This window comes from Abrus precatorius, unplaced genomic scaffold (assembly GCF_003935025.1).
Source record: "Abrus precatorius isolate BTA unplaced genomic scaffold, Abrus_2018 Scaffold7, whole genome shotgun sequence".
NCBI lineage: Eukaryota > Viridiplantae > Streptophyta > Magnoliopsida > Fabales > Fabaceae > Abrus > Abrus precatorius.
The window spans coordinates 29,298,097-29,319,274 of record NW_020874417.1 but is presented as its reverse complement, the minus strand read 5'-3'; the positions used below and the strand labels follow the sequence as shown (position 1 = coordinate 29,319,274).

The 21,178-nt window shown below is 33.4% G+C and overlaps 2 protein-coding genes across 11 annotated transcripts; both read right to left on the bottom strand.

The window, feature by feature from the left end:
• Positions 1-329: 329 nt before the first annotated feature.
• On the bottom strand, positions 330-14,254 carry LOC113873607 (phosphatidylinositol-3-phosphatase myotubularin-1-like). 7 transcript variants are annotated; one of them, XM_027511807.1, is made up of 21 exons: positions 13,978-14,254; positions 13,791-13,859; positions 13,017-13,242; positions 12,623-12,913; positions 11,726-11,800; positions 10,049-10,120; positions 9,247-9,316; positions 8,937-8,986; positions 7,758-8,047; positions 7,556-7,629; positions 7,357-7,420; positions 6,911-6,970; positions 6,045-6,144; positions 5,835-5,948; positions 5,210-5,379; positions 4,990-5,074; positions 4,565-4,792; positions 2,611-2,670; positions 2,462-2,526; positions 1,609-1,888; positions 408-1,340 (listed from the first exon to the last, which is right to left on the bottom strand). In XM_027511807.1, the coding sequence occupies exons 4-21, from the start codon at positions 12,659-12,661 to the stop codon at positions 837-839; spliced, it is 2,400 nt and encodes a 799-aa protein (XP_027367608.1). In that variant the 5' UTR covers positions 12,662-12,913; positions 13,017-13,242; positions 13,791-13,859; positions 13,978-14,254; the 3' UTR covers positions 408-836. The 7 variants fall into 7 exon arrangements, with proteins under 7 accessions (XP_027367605.1, XP_027367608.1, XP_027367607.1 ...); XM_027511804.1 differs by lacking the exons at positions 12,623-12,913; positions 13,017-13,242 and having other exon boundaries at positions 330-1,340; positions 13,978-14,245; XM_027511808.1 differs by lacking the exons at positions 12,623-12,913; positions 13,017-13,242; positions 13,978-14,254 and adding an exon at positions 13,586-13,683 and having other exon boundaries at positions 428-1,340; positions 7,556-7,632.
• A 1,400-nt stretch (positions 14,255-15,654) lies between these two features.
• Positions 15,655-19,419, bottom strand: LOC113872491. Of its 4 annotated transcripts, none has more exons than XM_027510084.1 (3): positions 19,250-19,365; positions 16,148-17,990; positions 15,786-16,117 (listed from the first exon to the last, which is right to left on the bottom strand). In XM_027510084.1, the coding sequence occupies exons 2-3, from the start codon at positions 17,931-17,933 to the stop codon at positions 16,089-16,091; spliced, it is 1,815 nt and encodes a 604-aa protein (XP_027365885.1). In that variant the 5' UTR covers positions 17,934-17,990; positions 19,250-19,365; the 3' UTR covers positions 15,786-16,088. The 4 variants fall into 4 exon arrangements, with proteins under 4 accessions (XP_027365887.1, XP_027365888.1, XP_027365885.1 ...); XM_027510085.1 differs by having other exon boundaries at positions 19,081-19,359; XM_027510086.1 differs by having other exon boundaries at positions 15,655-17,940; positions 19,081-19,419.
• Between the last annotated feature and the right edge of the window lie 1,759 nt (positions 19,420-21,178).

Sequence of the window (21,178 nt, the reverse complement as noted above, 5' to 3'; positions counted from 1 at the left end):
ACTACTGAAATTTTGTACTTTTAACAAATGTTAATAGAATAATATTATTTGGATGAAGGTCTCTTGTCCGAATATATTGATTATCGGTTTATATTAAAAGCTGATAAAATTATAGAACCTACCGGTTTTCCAATCATTATTATTCGTTTAAACACGAGGCAACCTGTCTTAGAACCTTCCCTACTAACAATTTGGCACATTTCGATTCATCATCCAATTCCAGTTATGTTTGAATCAATTCATCTGATTGTCAGTCATGTTTGCACGTTGAATTATTTTGGAGAATAAGATCTTGTAATGCCATCTGCCCTGAACCAACCATCTTTTCCAACGAACTGCCGCTTAAAGAAATACCAAAAAATACCTTAAATTCAGCACCTTCCACTAATTGTGAACAGGAGGAATTGACTAAGTAATGCAGGTGTACGGCAATAAATTAACTTTTGCTATACATTGTTCCCTCGGGAAATGTTAAAAGAGAAACTTTATCTGTACAAAATTGACCTTATTCAACAATTACAACGTAATCTGCGACGATAATTGTCCCCAAATTTACAATTATACAGATGCATAAAATAATGTGAACAACGTGATACGCATCAACCCAACATCATTGTACTGAAAGATTGGGTCTGCACCAAGACGGTCTCTAGCCAGCCAACTCTTATAGTCTGTACAACTCCGGAGACCCAATGTAAATGGCAGGGTCCACCATTTCACCCCATTTTTCATCGCGTGGAGTGTTAAAAAAATTAAAAATTATTCTCTTCGCATAAAGAAACCAAAATTCGTTGTGACTGTTCACTGTCGAGTCTTTTGGGAACTAAATTCCCTGTTCAGTCAGACTTGAAATAACTGTCATCAATTGACAGTTGGTCGAATGCATCAAAATTTGCCTTCAAACCAACATACTGGCTACCTAGTTGAGCACAGCCACCATTTGGCCACCTGCAGCCTCCATCGGCAGAGCGAAATGGGCAGAGTGTTTCACATACTCGGCCAATGGCATTGTTTCCACCATCATCATCTACTGTAACCGGAACCGAAACATACATAGCCTTTTTGTCATCGCGTACAGTACTATTTGATTCATTCTTATAGCAACAATACAGTAAGTCTGGGTTGCTTTCAATGTCAACAGTACATTCACCACTACCAGAGAAGTGAACCTTGCACCCCATTGACTGAATTGCACGCTTTATGGCCGTATTTTCTTTGCTTATATTCTTGGCCATGTTCGTAGCTGAGCTGTTTAGTTGCTTCTCACGTCGTAATTCAGCACCTAGCGATTCCATGGCATTTGTCATTTCCTTAGCTTTCCTTTCAGCCATTTCTTTAGCCTGTCACCATCACACAAAGCACTAATAACATTACAAGGTAAAACCAAACAGATCAACAGTTCAATTCACTTCACAATGGAAATAAATAGCGAACTATTCTGATAATTGATATGCTTAAAGGAAAAAAAAAGTACAAGGTGGCCCCCAAAATTAAGGACCTATTCCAACCTACTAATATGGAGTGCTAAAGTGAGTAACACAGATGGATAAAGGCAATGGCTTATAAAAGGGACACAGTCGTAATCAGAAAATACAGGAAAATAGCTACCTTCTGCATCTCAGAGTATTTCATAACTATCTTCCTGCATTGTGCTTCAATCTCCCCAGTTTGTGCTTCTTCTGGGCAGGCCCAACGAAGGTGGAATTGGGGCCATAAAGTTGGGGCTAATGCTGCTGCTGGGGGTAGAAGCGCACTATTGTGCTTCAGTGGATCATAAAAGGGATTGTAATGAACATGGGAACCTCCTTCTGATGTCCTCAAATCAGCCAAGTATACCCACAGACACCCACAAGCTTCGAAAACATTGCATTGCTGCCTCTCCTTCTCACTAAAAAAAAATGCCATCAAAACAAATACAACAACCAGCAGCAATACCTTGGGTCCAATGCTTTATTTCACATTTCCCATTACTTCATCCTCATACATTTACCATTTAATCCACACTCTCACAGCTGTGGTCTTTTTAAATGTCTAAATACATAGAGACGGAAAATTTTTCCTCAGACTGAACATCTATAATAATGACAAATATTTCAGGTTCTAAACTGACATCAAACCAGTAATGACTAATAATCTGTAGGTTCTAAACTATGTAGTAGCACTACAGTGCTACTAAATGGGCCACATAACTCTGTAGGGTTGAGTACCCATGGGTTATATAGCACTATACATCATTTTTATGATATATTGGATGTTATTTTTCATCGTCTCTGAATGTTATGATCCAATACAACTTTTGATTCATTATTCAAAAATTAACTCAACAATTCTCGATTTGATAGCTTTACTTTGGTGTGTTTCACTACTTTCAATTTGATAGGACATGTTAGGAAAATGCATGTCATTGACCACATCATTCTGCAGTGTGCAGAGAAGACAAGTTACTAACAAAAAGAAATACCTGTTACATAGGAAGTTTCCAAAACGACAAGAAAGCATGCAATCTAGGACGTCCACAAGGAAAGCCTGAAAAAACAGTTTTTAGCAGGAAAGAAACTAAAAATAAAACCATGCAACAAAACAAATACAGAAATATTAAAGTATACATACCCCAGAAAACTCGAAAGCAAAAGGATACATCCGCAACAATTGTGAAACACAGTCTACCCACTGAAAACATATACCAGACAGTGAGATCACAATAAACACAAACACTGAACATAAGTGTTGTAGATGTATAATGGGAGAAAGTCAAATGAAATTAAATGAGGAACAAAAAGATCCAAATTGATAATCAAGATTGATATATTCTTGTGCATTCACCTTCTCATGATAGAAGTCTCACCAAAAATTTATTAAAGGGCATCATTTCACAATGTCAGTATTTATCTCTTTAAAAAATCCCAAAAGAAAATGAATTATAGCTTTCAAGAAAAAGGTATATTCACCTTCTCAAAAGAGTTTGCTAAGTTTTGCAATTTTTCCTATGATAATGATCAAAAAGCCTCAAAACTATATAGAGGCATTACTTTTTAATATTTTATGTTATATTTTAAGCTGAATTTTTTTAATGCTAAAAATTGAACATCCTTTTATAATACCAATGTTCTTGAAATGTCAATGTCCATGTCCATCCATATGAGAGTCAGCTCAAATGTCCAAGCCAACAGAACATATGTTAGAGACAAGTTTCCCAAAGGCTTGAAAGTTTACAAGCAGCAAAACTATAGGAGAGGAATTAGGAAATAAGTTGTTATGTTCTGTTTTGAGTAGTTTAGGATTTATCTTATTTCCTTTTGTTATTGTTGTCTGTTACCTTTTGTTATTGTTTTCTGTTACCTTTTGTTATTTTCTGTTACAGTAGCTAGGAGCATGATTTTAGGAAACATGACAGCTTAAATAAGGGGATTACAGAGGGGAATGGGCATCGGGAAAATTATTTCAGATTAGGGTGTTGAGCCACTTGAGAGCTCACTTTCCATTGCTGTAATTTCTGCTCAACTGAGCCAATTCAATACATAATTTAAATTTCAGAATCCTTACCTTATCAACATAAGTTTATAATTAGACACCTAGTGAAGAGTCATTGACGCATGTTGTATGGGTGTTAGCATGGTTGTTAAAATTGCAATTTTGATCATTGGATCATCCAGTCCTGAGTTTTGTGCTTTGTTCTTTGTTTATTTACAGGTGGGATCAGAGAATGGTACAATTGCTCTAGGATCACAGGGGTATATTGCAAAAGTGTGGAATTGGAGAGCCAGATCAAGCTGCAGGCATGTGAAATCATGGATTGGGTTCCATGACCTAGAGGCAGAAAACCCAATTTTTGTGAGCTTTTTGGTCCTATATCACTCTTCTCTCTTTAAGCAACATCATCAATGCTGCATCTCCCTTTGTTTCAGCTTCAGTTGTTCCCTTTATGCAACAGACACCATGCAAGTTTCTATTTGTTCACTTACTATTTTTGCTGCTTTTCTTTTTCTGGTGTCTCTGTTGGTTTTGCTGGTATGCTTGATGGATGTTTGTTGGTTTATATAAAATCATGTGACATTTAAAATCGATCATGTGACATAATGTGTTAAAATCCTGCAATGTATGAGTTTCCCCCCTCCTTCCTTTCCTAGGTTTGATTCTGAAGTTTGACAACATTGGATGACCAGGTTTCAATTTCAGAATCGTGTCCAACACCAACACCTCAAGAAAGAGTAGTGTTTGTGCTTCATAACTAACAATAGCATCACCAAATTTATAGTGACATCAAACCTTCGAAGGATTAGTCCAAGGCAGAGTCTACTGAAGCCTGAATTTGAAGGTGATGATTCTAATGAAGGAGATGATTTTAGAGAAGATATAATATAACCCAGTTGATTAATTATAGATTACTTGTCAATTAAATGATGTCTAGGGGTTATTCACAGAACTATAACTACTACAAAAGTAGCCTTTTCCCACTAGGAGAGGTCAACTACATGCATCAACCAACATCATAACATCCTATTGTATTTGTAAATCATGTTTATAAACATATCATTTAAATCTAGATCTTAATTAAGGAACAAACCTGCAAAAAAATGGGAGAGCAATTGTTTGAGTTATGAGTGTGAGATGTAGCTGGAGGTTGAGATGAGAATGCTCCTGATGACTGCCGCAGAGGTGATGGTGGGAAACTGCCAGTTGAAGACTGCCTAGATAACTCAAAAGGCATGTTGGTAGTTCCAGAGACAGATGGCATTCCCACACGATCAGAAAATGGATGACCAAATGCAAGCCAATCTTTTTCGATGAGTGCCTGCAAATGGAATAAAAATGTGAAGCACAATTAAATAACAAGTACATCGATTCATTTTCAACATGCGATCAAAACAGATAAATGGTTTGATTAGATTAGTGTGGAATGAATTTACCTGTGATATCAAACAGCAAAAGGAAAGTTGCTCATTTTCTTATAGTAGCATTGAAATAGAATTAGTTGAGTAATGTCCTTACCTGAAACCCCGTGAATGTCCGGTAATATGGATCAAGCAACAAATTAGCAAGTGAAACCAACTGGCTTGTCCTATCCCATCCATCACTACCAAAATACGAAGAAAAAAAGGTAATGTGTTAGATACCAAATAAACTTGAATATCATACAAGGGAAAATACAGTAAATTTTCAATTAAGAATTCTTAGTTTTAGAACAGTGAGGAAGACATGATTATAGCACCTGCAGTGTACAAGCACAGAAGCCTTTTCCATAGCAACACGAGCAGCAATCCAGGCTGCACCAGCCAACACACTTTGAACATGCAGTAACCATCCACTGTCCCCAAGAGTTGATACTGAAGCAGACATACTACTTAAATTGCCACCACCCCATGTTGACCCACCATGTCTCTAAATAGAACTCATAGAAACAGTCTTAATACAACTCCCATAAAGTTAGAAAAACAGACTGCCAATTGATACCATACAAAGTTACTCAAGCCAAAACAGTTCCGTAAAACATAATTAAAAATGCTATAACTCAAATCCTAGCTAAATTGAACATTATTTATGCATCATTGTTGGCAACAAATTACAAACAAGCACAAAGCAGTATGTCATGAGCATCTTGTGTATCTAAGTCCTTTTAACAATTAACCATGCTGGATGATTTGTGGAGGAATAATAGAAGCACTTTTATGCATACACCATGGTCCACATTCAACTTTTAAAAAAACCAACCAAAACATTCAATACTATAATTATCAGAACAGAATTTACCAACAGCTCCAAATCATGCCATTTTAATTCCCTACTCAATACATCCAAGACATAAATTGCTAAAACTTTAATAATCACAGACTAACCAAAAAAGATGACATTCCATCTGATGACGCTTTTCCATGAGTGTCCATGTATTCTCGGAGCCGAGCAAAGCTCTCTCTCATTGCATGGATGTTGTCTATCCCCAAAAAAACTATCTGAATCAGAATTTAGATGCTTAGAAAATACAGCCAAATTTATAACTGGAAAAACAAAGAAAATAAAAATGGACAGATCAAGCATATATAGCAGACCTCAGATTGAAAATAGTTTGATGACGATTCAGAACCACCTCCCATGGCTCCATTAGCTAATGCATTTTTCCTTGGCCGCGCATCAGCAATATATAGCTTTCTAGAACATAAATACAATTTTGAAAAAGGTTTTCAGAAAATGCAGAGAGGAAAAGTATCTAGGGATTGTGCCAAGTACACAGTCAATTAAATATTTAAATGGGGGTAATTATTTATGCAAAATACAAGTTAGCTTTCACCAAACAACTTAAGCTTTTAGGGGAGTTAAAACTCATTCTAGGGATTGCAATTTTTGTCATCATTAGGGAATCCTCACAGGGACTTCTCCACACAAGGCCACAAGTTCAGAGACTTAAATGTGTTATCTAACTTTATATAATTTGAAAAGTTTTAATAGTGTATTATCATTTATTTTGCAATGCAGAAATCCCCAAGTGAGAATCAGGGATGAGGACAGGAGAACAATGAGCTGGCAGGAACACAGAGGTACTCCCCACCCTAGGTGGGTGTTGTCCTAATCCTTGGTGTGATATCAAAGCCTCTATGAACAATATTCACCACCCATTCTTCTTAATTAAGTCATAATTCAGCACAGGGTAACAATTTAAGCCCAAATGGCTATTGCGGTAGGGAGCATGTCAGGGATATACAAACCAATTCTGAGACTTCTCAAAACAGCTCAGTTCTTAGGGAGGTTGTCCTTGACAATATTGATTGATATTTTATGTGGATGTAGAATTCATGTTGAAATTCACTAACAAAGTAACTAAATTGCAGAAGCCTATGCTTTTGCTTCATGTAACAACAATGAGCAAGAGCAACATAAATTCACAATGCAAGAATATAACAGAACAAACAAATCTTACCTCCTTGAGCCATCATCTAGTTTGCTGCAAAGTGCAGCAACAAGTTTTTCATCCATGTTGCTGCAGGAAAATACATGAAAGCTTGTCACTGTTTTGTGTATTTCATTTCTTATAAAAGAAAATTAATTGAAGAAATCACCCTAGTGATTAAGGACCAGGAAAAAACACAAAAACAAAGGAAAACATGTTCAACCCCACCCAAAAAGAGAAGACATCACTATTCCATAATAAACAAGACAGAAAAATTCGGTAACTGATTGGCCTTACAATTCCTTCCTTCTAGCAAATGAAATAATTACTGTTTGTACACAGTGTAAAGAGGCGTGGTTTAAAACTTCCAACATCAGTTAACAATATATCCTATACTGGCCTTACATCTATCCAAAACAAATACTGTGATTCTTTTGCCTTCAAGAGGGAAAATTTGATGAAATAGTTTGCATTACCTCCTCATATTCATCATGAGACCAACTAAGGGTTGGGAAGATCGAGCAACAACAGCTCCATTAACTATATTCATCAATTCCAATAAGTTAGAAGGTCATCCTCATATTACAATAAATGCAGAAGAATAAAAAGGAAAGGAGGAAAAACATAGAACTGTGCCAACTATGCCGAGAAATTAAACCAATACTTCGTACATACCAGGATGACACCACGAAACTACAGGTAGTCGACATCTTGCACGGAAGCTGCAAGCCTGGAGCACTTCATCATCACTGCTAGCATTAGGACAATACAAAGTTATTTAATGAAAGGTTCAGTCAGTGGATTCAACCTTATCAATATAGACATATGTCACATAACTATGGCAAAGGTAGAAAGTTTGGCCCTTGATATAGTATACCTAATGACCTTTGGAACAACCAAAGCAAATGGATACGTCTGGCACATTGTATAATTGGAATTTACGCTACTTATTCTCCATAGGTCATTTGACAAGGTGAAGGACCCACTTTCAATCATATTGATTGATGCACGATAAGAACCTATGCAAAGCAGTCGAAAATACTCATCCAATAAGCGCACCAGTGGAGTAGTGTTCTTAAACCTAGAAGGTCCTGACCCAAAAGCATAAAGATCCCATAATCTCACTGGCTTTGTACACCTCTGTAGTGCATCAAATACCACACGTCTCTGTAAGATTTTAATAACCAACATTAGATCCTAAACATGCAAGAAGAAAATAAAAGCAATTGCTTAAATGTTCACTACAACATTCTCACTGGTTTACAACACTTTAAAAGTGCAGCTTACCCAACAACTTCAAATATCACGAAATGATAAACAAATCAACAAGAGTTGCAACTAATGAAAAAGAATATAATTAAATTCCATATTTTCTATTAAATTTCTTTTTATTTTCTGCCAATGAGACTTGACTCAATTGGGAGGATCAACATTCAAGCTGCACTGATAAAAAGGTCTTGGGTCTGATTTTTTATGATCCTTCACCAGTAGGCATCCCCAAATTGTGGTGCACTCTACCTTGGTTGTGAAACAACTTATTCACCTTTTTAATTTTTGCATAAAAAAAAATCTTTTCAATAAAAAAATAGTAGAATCCCAAATACAATCAATAAGATATGGAATTATAATGTACAAAAGTGCCACAATCCAGAATGAATACATTAATAAATTAGTAGGAGATACCTAGCAGAGAACTAAGAAAATAAAAGTTAAAACGGATCTCCATGTTTGGGGATTATCCAAAAGAACAACTGAATAGAAACATGGGTTTGTGACTCATTCAATCCATGTATGACGAAATAATACACATGTCCCAGACTTATTTTGAGCTCCACACCACATAGGATACTTATGGCATGTGATGATTCATGTGAATTTGTGAGCTGTTTCCTTTTTGACAAAGAATGAATGAAAGTGGGGAACCAAATTGATAAATTAGGGGTTTTCACAAAAAGCCTTTCAGTTGAGAAATGTCTGTCAATGACATGCTAATCATTTTATAAAGATGGACTCAAAATTATTAAATCTCCCCGTGACATTGTCATAATGCAATTACCTGTTTTGTACGTGGTCTAAAACCAAAGACTATAATTCTCATATCCTTTCCTGCATACAAGAGTAAAGGTAAATATTTTCTTTAATAAAAAATTATTAAGATTCAACACATAAAAATACAACAAATTTGGAGGATTTCCATATACAGTTAAACAGTTGTAGTATTTAATGATATTAAACCTCCAATCAGTTACCAGATTTTTCTTCCCTTTTATTAACTTATCAGCATTATCCCCAAATTTTGCACAGTGATCTCATCATTAATTAAATGTTTATAAGAAAAATAGCAATAAAGAGGAGCTTATGCATACCAATCACCTGGAGCAGTCTTTGCGTTGGTGTCTTGTCTAGATGACGAGTGTTTGACTGAACCTTTACAACCTAGATTTAAAAAGAGAGCAATGCATGCGGTTCAAATCTGAACAATCACCACAAAAGTAGGAACCAGAATCAAGATGCATAAATACACTTACAGGTTGATATTGCACCGAATAAATATAGTTCAAAATTATCACTACATTAATAGATATAAGAGAGTTTAGATATTCATTCTTGTGGCTGAGCTGATATGATCATATGAACCAGTAGCACAAGTCCATCTCATTGGCAAGTCAAAATCAACAAAAAAATTGAGAACCATTCAAAATAATTTTTTCAGAGAAACCAATCAAAATATGTAGTTCCTATTTTCTCTTCATGAATCAATCTTGGTTCATATTTTATAAGTATTCCAGTGTTACATTGGTGGTAACCACAAGAACTAGTAATGATTTGTAGACTTTAAATGTTCTACAACCAATGAGTGAATTAGAAACCTAAAATAATATATGCACGCATGTACATGCACATTCGTGTGTGAAAAAGCAAAGAGATAGACGAGATTAAAACAGAGGCTGACCAAACTCACACAAGAGGGATATGCATGATCACTACAAAATCATTGATTGAATTTATTTTACAAATATCTGATTGTAGTATGTCAAAATTATTTGTCAACAAATACACAAGTATGGCAACAAGAGTAGGTTTAGAACAGTCAATATAACCAAAGTAAATAACAAATAATAATTACACAGAAGAAAATAGTTTGTAGAAAAATTTGCAGAGACTTACTGTCTTGTTAAACTTCTCAATGGTTGCTAATGGTATTGTTCCAAGGGCAATAACTTTTCTAGTTCCCTCGCTCTGAAAAATGCAATGAAGGAAATCAGAGAATAAAACGAATATGCATTATTTAGACATGCAAGGGAAGGTAACAAATTTCCCACATAAATAGAAGTTAGACACATAAAAATGCACATAAATCAACAACAGAGCTTAGGAGTTAATTATCATGACAATAAGATGAAGGTGAGGCAATTAATTTCCAGTAAGCCTATATACTAACAGAAATAAACAAACAGTTTGGCACAGGAGAAATGGAGAACACAGTTCTGTATACTAATAATATAATATTGGTTTTGTACCGTTAGAGAAGCCAATCTTCAGTATATTAATCAATTCTTAGATTTTGCAAACTATAAGTGACATACAAGACGAGAGAAACACCAAAGCTACCAGATTTTAAATGGTTAATCAAGTGATACCTTACCACCATGAGATACCAACATACAAATCAAAATAAACACTTAGCCATTCAATCACCTCAAGCTCTCTTTTTTTATATTCCTCTGTCCCCATGCAACACACCATTTAATTTTAAATATGACTATTTTTTAAATTTTAATGGAAGTTCCTTAGTTTTACAAGCCTTTAACATCACACAATACTCCAAAAGCCCAGGTGACACTTTAAACCATTATTTGTTCCTTTTCTCTTCTTGTATGCTGCTCATAGTGTGATTTCTTAAGTGAGATACAGCACTCTGAGGAAAGTGGACATTGACCTCTGCTTGAACCTTCTCAAATTTTAAAATGATTTTTCTCACTGGATTTGGAATATTTTAAAGCCATATGAACCTATGGCAGAAGCAAAAATTTTAAATACTAAATATTGGCTTTTGAGCATGATTATGAAGAACCATTGCATAGGCATGTAATGTTGATTATTGTGAAATATTTGACATATCAAAGTTTGAAATTAATTGAGTGAATTTTCTCAAGTTACAGAATGTTCTCCTTTAAATAAATTTTCAAAATATCACATTTTATTTTTTATCATTTGACAATTATCTCCATATGATTGTTACTGTATTATTTTTATTTTTTTAAAATTTTTTGAAGAGGTGAAAGACCTTGTTAAAACTATATCTAACACTAATGAATATTAAAATTGGTGAAGTTAGGACTGGATTAGGCCTAGCGAGGTAGCAAGGTATTTGCTGACTGCATGTGCATTGGCTATGATTTCAAGCTTGATGGGTAGGAAGAGTACCTACTGTATAGGTATTTGTAGCTTGATGGGTTTTAGGGAAAATAGGACATTTTGCTGAGGTGAATTTTAAATGATGACAGCAAAAGATATTCAGTTCGAGTAATGTGGAAATTAAAGAACCACATCTCTTTTCTAATTATTTAGACTTAATCAAGTGTTTCCAGAACTTCATCACCAGTCAAGCCCAAATCACAATTAAAAAATTCTCCATATAGTTGCATTCCATGATTTTTCTACCAAAAACCTTAATTATCACACCAATATACATTTACATTGTCTTTCCTACGGGCATTCAGACACTTTTCTAGGTTGTGGACATTTCCAAATGACAAATTTAAGATTGCTCCTACATCAGAGTACCTTGTAAATAATAATAATTTAGAAGTGGTGCAGGAAATTTTACATAAATGAACTTACCAGAAAAAGAAGACGAAAATTTGTTACCATCAGCATGCCTGCATCATCAGTATTAACAAGAACAACACCATGTCCCTGAAAGTAAACACCATAAACCTTCTTAATTTCTTACAATAGATTCAAACAGGAGAAACATGAATTCAAACATTAAGATTTGTTTTAGTAGTAAAAGTTAGCAAAAGGTTCACACTTGAGAGAAATTTCTTGGAGCATTTGCTTTCCTAGGTATATTTCATTCTTGTTCATACAAGACAGGATATCTCTAGAAATTATCAAAATATTTTAGTCAAGAAAGTATTTGTTTCACATATTTTGTTTTGGTTCTCTTGTTTCAAAACTACAGAAAGTCAAGAAAGTAACAATTATTTTATCCAAAAAAATACCCTTATCTATTGGTATCTCACCTAATCAATTCACAACACTCTAACTCTTTTATTAAGGATATTTTATTCGAAGTAGACTATTTCATAACAGTATCGATGCAATTAATAATTTCATAAGATATGTGTATTAGTATTAACTTAAATGAGAAATATTTTGAAATGGACGGGAGGAAGTAATATAGAAGAGCTAACATAGAGCTTTCATCAGGCCAATTCATAAATGAGGAAAATATTGCCTCTTTAATTGTCTAATTGCACTAAATATATGAACAGTGTCAAATGAATTAATAAACATATATTGAAGGAATCTTGGCAGCATATCTTATTTTCCCAAGTTTTGGAAACCATTTATATATTTAGGTATATTATTCAAAATTCAATACTCTAGTTCAGCGTTTGATATGTCATAACCAGAGCAAAGATCTTGAATTCTTGAGGTTGCAGCAATAGATAGCATGGAGCATAGAATAGTGCACCACACTTAAGACGGGAAGTCCTATCCACCAGTTCTCACCCCTGCCTGGGAACTATCCTCCTCCTTGTTTGGTTCCATAGGGAAGGGAACCCCGCCAAGGCTTCATGACTGTGTGAAGGGCCCCTGTAGCAGGAAGGTCTAAAGTGTCCTGAGGCATCCCTTTAGCTGGAGTAGAAAGTGATATCACCATTTGACCCATCACTGTCAATCCCACCTATCACCTCCCGGTCCACTGACACACTCAATCGTCAGTAATTGACAATTAAGCAGCACAGCCTGATGCAGCACATCGTTAGCTACAGCATCCTTAAATGTTTGGTAGAAGATTTCCTGGAAGACAAGAGGGCCACCCAAATAGCTAAGGAAAAGGGGATATGCATCAAAAGAGAAAGGAATATCATAGGAACCTATGAGTGAGAGACATTCTTAAAACCTTAATCTCATTGAAGGAAGTTTCAGTATCCTAGTCATTTGCCCCACATCCCTGTTACCCTATCATCTAAAAGGCAGTGGGAAATCAAGGACGATAAGTCCCATACACTTCCAAGGCAACAACATGTCCACTTGAGCCCTTTGTGGCCGTCTTCTATCTTGCTTTCAATAGGTGCTACATTTGTTCTCTACCAGCCACCAGCAGCCAAGTCCCATTTAATATACCCCTCAAAGAGCACAGGAACCCACTTTCAGACAATCCCATAACCAAATTTCTTAAAAACAAGTTTCCATGTAAACAGGAAACTGGAATGGACATTTAACAAACATTAACACACTCAAAACAGATGTATGACACAACCTAGCAAATCAATGGACTATCATATTGTTAACTGTATGAATGTAAAGATTCAGAGCGAATTAGTAGCTGCAAGACAGAATCTTCATATGGATACTCAATTGGCAAATTATTTACAGGTCACACATGTCAAACTCAGAATGCAGAGATTAGACAATGCATTATGCACCAAACCCTATAAGTATTTCTGGCAAATCCCGAGTCACCCTTACCATTATTTGCCCTATCCTCACACCCCTCACACTTTCGCAGATTCAGCACACATAATCAAAACCAGACTAATTAATTCGGAAAGAAAAGGTTACAACAACTGCTCCACAAATCGCAGAACAAATCACAAAAGAAAAGGGACAAACGGGGAATTTTGAAGAGTCTTGAAAAGGAATTAAAAAAATAATCGAAGGCTCGGTTGCGTACTTCGGCTACAACTTGCTCCGCCTCGAGCAAGAAATCAAGATTCGCATGCGAGACGAAACGCGAAATTGGCTGAAAACAAATTAGAACTAGAAAATTAACAAGACGAGAAAAATGAAGAAAGTTAAAAAGATTGAATTAAAAATGAGGAAGGTTAATTATAAGAAAAGAAGAAGAAGAAGAAGGAAACCTCAATCTTGGTCCATTCGAGGGCGTCCCAACTACCAGTCCCCTCCATCTTGGAGGACTCGGAAGCGTCCCTCAACGACGTCGTTCGAGTGGCGCGGTGTTTGGGCACGTCCATGCCAGCGAGTGAGAGGAGAGAGAGAGAGGGATTGCGTTGCGTTGTGTGGTGTCGTGTGTTGAATGGAAGACTTAACAAACAAACGACGATGCGGGGTGGTGCGGTGTGGTGAGTGCTGTGCTCCCGCGTCCCACATAAGCAAAGAAGCAAAGGAAGGGATGTTAATAAGTTGTGCCAAACTTTTACTACTTATACCACCCCATCACTGCTCCAAGCCAATCCGTCATTATCCCATTCTTATCATTAAATTATCATTGTCTCTACTAACCACATTTTTTTTATATATTCTTTTAAAAATATTCAAAAATATGTTTTAAGCTTATTTATAATATTTATTTTTGTTAGAATAAAATTAAATAATTTTTCTTTAAAAAATATCCAAAAATGTGTATGCTAGTTATATAAGGTAAAGAAAGTGCTTAATTTAATTTCAAAATAAATCTTCTTTGAGCAATAGTCCTTTATATAACTTATAGGTCTAATGAAGTATTAAGAATGTATTTTGATAAATAATTAAGAATTTACTTAATAAACTTTTATATATTTTTTTATGTTAAATATGAGTTTTTTAAGCGATAGTGTTTTTAGGAATAATTATTCTTTTTTTATGTCGTATAACTTCTCACGTATTAAACTTTTTTTTTATTTAAGATAAATTAAAATTTATATATTTCATAATTTATTTATAAATTTTTAAATATTATATTTTTAATTTAATCATATCTAATAAAATAAAATAATTGGTACCAATAATAAAATTATTGTCTAAAATTTATTATTTTTTAGATTTAACAATGGTTATATAATATATTTAAATTTTATTTTAATCTAATATACATGTATATGGTAAAAAAAAAAAAAAAACCTATTGGTTATATAAATGCCTATCCTCATAAATTTAATCATCAAACTTATTAAAATCAATTTAAAATATCAACTTGATAAGTTATATTAAAAATTTATTAAATTAAACTAAAAATGGTCTATAAAAAATTATTTTTTTTTATAAAATCTGCCTAAAACTCTTATAAATAATTTGTTTCATAACTTGTCTTTCAGTACATCTAATTCTAAAAATAAATTAGATTGGTAAACCAGTTTAGGTTTATAAAATGACAGCACTATCAACTTGATAGCCATTCACTTCAATATTTTAAACTAATAGGAAAACGAATGAACATCAGCATGGACTAAGAGATAAATATTAAATTAGCCATAAAAAATAGAAAATTAAAAATACAAAAGAAGCAAGGGAGTGAGACTGATATGCGAGAGATCAAGATAATTAGAACATGACATACTTAAAAAAGTTTTACGATAGTTATGAAAACTAAAAAGTTGTAGTTAAAGAAAATATCATAAAAACATCACTATATTTTTACTCTATGTCCAACTTTCTACCAGCATTATTTTCACAAACAACTATAAAAGTATTTTTCATAGTTTTTTTCAGTACAACTTTTTTAAAATAAAAAAGAAAATATGACAATGTCATATTTTCAAAAATAAATAAATAAATAAATATATATATATATATATATAAACAGAATATTTTAACCAAACGTATCTAGCATTTTGAAATTGGCATGTCATCCCACCATTCAAAAGATTTCAATATAGAAAGATCCAGTTTGATAAAACTATACAATTTAATATATATTATGCTCATAAATATCCGCCCTCTAAACAGCATGTAGGAACCCATAGGACAACTTATCAGAGATGAGACCAGCGATCCAAGTTAAATCAGCTAGGATCTCCTCAAAGAAAAATAATACTAAATATTTAAAATGAACATTTCTCGCCAAGATTGCATTCTAACTCTAATATTGCACAACAGTGTATGTGACCATTTCTCTCATACTCCATCTAGCCCCTAATTCACATTCATCGAAACTCAAGCTAGAAAGTTGGTGTCCCTGAAATCCTTCATACCAATCAAAATGGTCAGGGACTGCACTTCAAGTGAAAACTGCCATGAGCATCATGAAGATTGCTTATCCATTCAGTTGAGGGTATCTACTATCTGCTTATCCATTCAGTTGAGGGTATCTACTATCTACCCCATTATTGCTACAATCAACCAGAGCTTTTGTATTGAGGTCCCTAACATATCTCCATACATAATTCAGACCCACAAGAAGCTCAGTGATTATTGCTTCTGTTTTTTCTTGATTTGCAAAGTAAAGGGTTTGTACCAGCAACACGTTTGTCCGGGAAACAAAGCTATGCTGCTCATAACTTCTCTCAGATTGCCATCTTAGCATGTTATGAGCAAGTGGGGCTAACCATTCTAATATACCCCTCATTGCTTCGGTCCATTCCTCTGCTAGACTTGTGTCAAAGATGGCTTTAGCCATGGCCTTGGAATATGGCTTTAGCTTGGCCCTAAGAGTAGTTCTTACACGTCTAGGTAACATGTTGTAAAGATCCTCTCTCGCATCAAGACCAATCAGGTATGGAGAAGCTGCAAGCTTCTCTATCACAATGATGACATTTGCATAATGCAGGGCTAAAGAAGCAGCACCAAGGGATTCAGATGGAGGCTTTAACCTGAATAGAGTACCAAAAGTTGATCGAGGACAATGAACTTCTTTTCCAGGAGCAAGAAGGTTTGCATTAGCATCATTGTGATTCTGAGTTGCTAAATGAACATCATTTAGGCTTGAGTGGCAGTCAATGACAGAGGAACTGTCCACAGCCATACATCCTTTGAAAGGTCCTACTTGAGTCAGTCGATTGTGTCTTCCATTAATTTCCCTCCCATTTATGCCATTTATGGCAGATGAGTGGCCATGAAACTTCCAAATCTTGCTGCTTTTATTTGTTCCATTATCTTGGACTGGCTTTTTGGAATTCCTTCCAAGAGGACCTGAGAAAATTTTGATACTTCTATACTTTCCTGAAATTGGGCCTGACTTGACGGATGAGTCACCACCACCTGAACGAAAATTGCCAGTTTTATTTGTTCTAACATTTGGAACAGATGTAGCAGTAAAAGCACCAAGGGGTCCTGAAGCAAATCTACTAACATTATTCCTGGAGGGGTGGACTGAAGGTTGCAAAACTTCAGAAACTGATTGACTGCCATGAATGTGATTGGAATTCAAAGCACTTCGATTCTTGATTTTACCAACATCTATAATCTCTTGAATTCCGAATACATTGTTGATCCTACTGAATATTGTAAACAAAGCCCTTGCTAAAAAGTGTACAGTATAATCATATGTCCTGTTCCACAGAGAATTAGCCTTGAAGTTTTTTACCTCCAGCCTTTTCCATGCAACCTTCTTCTGATAGTCAATTAAATTTGGCCCGTCAGACTCAGTGTAAGCCTTCATTCTTCTAACAGTTTGCTCAAGATCAGACAGCAATTCCATCTCTTGATACAAAGTTGCATTAGTTGCTATAAACTTTTCCATCCTTTTTACCTTTTTCTCCATTTTCCTGGAGGTGAATCCCCACCCATAAGGATCAACACCAAAAGTGATAAAATCGTCAAAGGTATTCTCAAAACCCTGCAAACTTGGATCACTGCATTTCTTCCCAAGTCTAGCCACAGATTCAGCCACATGTGCCATGTTCTCAAGCATCTCTAGACTGATTAAGCGTACAATGAAATTCTCATCATCTGAAACAAGCTTTCTTATACTAACTGAATTTGTTATCTCTTCTCTCAACTTAGCAACCTGTTTATCACTCAAAGACTGCCACAAATTAACAAGCTTGGACATCAAGCTAGCAACTTCAAATGCTAATACCCCAATCACCGCCTTCTCAGAATTACTATCATCCTTCCGTGAAGTCTTCCATAGAGTTCGAAACCATGATTCAGCAACCATTGCTTACCTAAGAATGGTAAAAAAAATGCTCTTTAAGACAAGTCCTTGGTCATAGCTCTGTAATACTCAGCAAATAGCACACAAAATAAGATTGTCAAATCAAAATAGCCTTTATGTATCCAGATGCCAAATAAATTTCAACCAGTCTCAATATTTTATGATGCTCAGTGAAAAATGTCATCTCAAAAGCTTAATATTAAGGAAGCTATTTTACACTGTATTTTTAATATCATTTATTGTTAGTTGAAAAAAATACAGCAAAAGCAAGCTACAAAACGTTTGAAATGGATACCTAACTAAGATTGAAAGGGTGATATATACCAAAAGCAATTATATTGTAGCTTAAATGAAATGGTCATATAATTCTCTGTAAGTTCTTAATTTTGACTTCAAATTGTAGTTAAAAATGTTCAACCTAAACTGGGACTAGTCATAATTTTGTATAGTTACCAAAGTAACCCACACCGATAGACCAAAGAGAAAAAAAAATAGAGAATGCATGACTTTTTATACAGAAGAAAGGAAAAGAGGAAATAGTCCCCAACAAAAACTAAAAACAAAAGATTCTTTCCATTGCACCGAAATTTTTTTCAGTCCTGGAGTATGTACTTTCTTTCCTTTACAGCAAGATACTGGACATGTATGGTTATTTTTCTCAAATTGAATTTTTCTGTAAATAAAAATAGTAAAAACTGCTAAATAAAGAAAGATAACTGTAGGGAATAGATACTACTATTTGATTCCAGGTAAATATTGATGCAGCGTTTTATATATATATATATATATATATATATATATATATATATATATATATATATATATATATATAATCAACAAAATCTGAAGATTCTACTGTTTCTTTACCCCCTCCCCTCCTTTTCTCTGTTTACTCGGTCATAAACAGGAACTAACTAAAAAATCACAAGTTGAAAGGAATATCCTTTTGGGAGGGTAAATGGGTTTCACACCAATTCTCACTGCAATAACAAAGGAAGAATGACACAACCCCAAAAGAGTAATAGAAAAGCCTCATAATTATAGTATACACATGAAATCAGTAAAACCCTTATTGACCATTAAAAATAGATTAAAAAAACAACAAGAAGACGTTCACTTTGCAACTTTTGAAGCATGTAATTAAACTTACATCAATCACTTCACAAACTTGTTGGCTCACATGGATGAAGAAGAAATTCATTAGCCATAACACAAATCCTTAACGATTAGTGGTTGCATCAAGAACAAATCAAACACGGAAAGGAGAAGAAACAGCACAAAACAGAATGGAAGCACAAGTGGGGGACCCAGAAACTCACCGATCACAAAAACAAGGACTTGACCAAGAATCCGTCAGCTGAGAGCAAACAGTGGAAAATGGGAACAGTGAGAAAGAGGAGAGAGAGAGAGAAAGAAGTAAATGGAAGTTGTGCAGTGATAGGAAATGAAGGAGAAATTGCAGAGAAAGCGAGTTTATGAAATTAAAGGCATGTCATATTTTCTTGCTTACTTTTTTAATTGCCCCATTCACACGCTCCTACAATTATTTTTAAAAATTAATATAGTTTTAATAGTATTTTTTTATTTTTTACTGATATATAAACTTTTGTCTACTTCTTTTACTAAAAATCTAATAAATACTTTACGACATTAGTTAAAAAATATAAAATAATATCTATCTCATAAATTTTTAATGTATATTAATATAATTTTTAAATTATTGTTTATTCATTCTTTAAATAATATCTTACAAAAAATGGTTCAGAAGACCTTTTTTATTTTTAGATGATGATGTCCTGAACTTCATGAATTTCAGTTTGTGTGCAAGTTTGCTCTTATTTAGAATTTTAAAAAGTAATAAAATATTGGTGTACTATTTAATGTGAAATTAAATTCAGTATTAAACACGAAATATTGTAAGTCGCGAAGAAAAACTGTGAATTTATCATTCAAAATATTAAATGGAATGATAAGGATTTTGGCTGGTGTGATTAATGCTTATTCAACCAAATTATTATAATTTTATTTAATAAATATTTTCAAGCATTACAGATTCAGTGATGAAATTTTTGCTCGTCAGTTAATAATAGAATACCAAGATTCGTAAATTTGTAGAGAACAATTTTAATTTCTCTATTTTTTATTATTCTCTCATTTTAAATAAAATAGTATTGAATATTTTTTATTTTAAATTAGTAAATATTTTTATTGTTTAATTATTTTTTTACAAAATATGAAAATTATAATAATAATAATAGAAAATATAGCATTGCTTTTCTGTACAAGCTGAAAGAAACCCAAAAAGGAATAAAATAATTTGACGAATTGCATGTGTAGAGAAATTATAATAAGTCTGTCAATGGATATATTAAAGATGACCCTTTTCATTTCAATTTTATATACATTTCTATATTCATCCATCTTTAAGAAAAATGTCTTACTCAATGATATCATTAAAATTCTTATAGATATATTACATGTTATCGTTTTTTCAACATAATATTATTTAAAAATAAAACAACCTTCCCCCTCACCCCTGTAACTATTATATGAAAAATACATGAATTTTATTATTAAATATATTACATTTATGTTTATGTAAATTTATTTTATTTGCTGCCAAAATTATTTAAAACAAATGTAGTATGAGTCACTTTGATATCTTTTGTGTACAAAAGATATTTATTTATTGAAAATAACAATTTTATAAAACTGTTTTTAAAAAAATAAAATAAAATAAATTTTATTTGATAATTTAGTTTTTAAAACTAATTTTAGTTATACTTTATTGATTTAAAAAAATAGAAAAAAAAAACAAAAACACCTAAATAGCAATTCTGTTTTTCAGTTTTAAAAACTGAAAATAAAAATTAATTTTTAAAACTTACATTAACAAAGCAAGTTTTTCTATTTTTTTAATTTAAAAAATAAAAATTATATTTAAAAAGAAAAAACAAATAAGTTCTATATCACTTCTTTTTTAAGCAGCCATAACTATAAATAAAACGCTAAATAACATTTTAAAACATCAAATCATCTGTCATGTGAAAGTTTATTTTGTTGCCATTTGGATTTGATGACAAATTACAAGCACAAATAAAAGCTTATAACATTCACAAACAAATACTCCACATGACATCTTGTAATAATGTTTATAACTGTAAATAAAAATTAAAAAATATAAAATTTTGTAATTTTGTTTCCTGAAAAAAATTATTTTTTTAGAATTTTAAAAATTATTTTAAATT

Coding starts and splice junctions, on each gene's coding strand:
- LOC113873607 (XM_027511803.1), bottom strand. CDS start 14,091: ATGGACGTGCCCAAACACCGCGCCACTCGAACGACGTCGTTGAGGGAC. Junction 4,793..4,989: donor GGACATTCACGGGGTTTCAG/GTAAGGACATTA, acceptor TTCCATTTGCAG/GCACTCATCGAAAAAGATTG. Junction 2,527..2,610: donor TTGCTTTCGAGTTTTCTGGG/GTATGTATACTT, acceptor CTGTTTTTTCAG/GCTTTCCTTGTGGACGTCCT.
- LOC113872491 (XM_027510084.1), bottom strand. CDS start 17,933: ATGGTTGCTGAATCATGGTTTCGAACTCTATGGAAGACTTCACGGAAG. Junction 16,118..16,147: donor TAGCAATAATGGGGTAGATA/GTAGATACCCTC, acceptor ATGGATAAGCAG/ATAGTAGATACCCTCAACTG.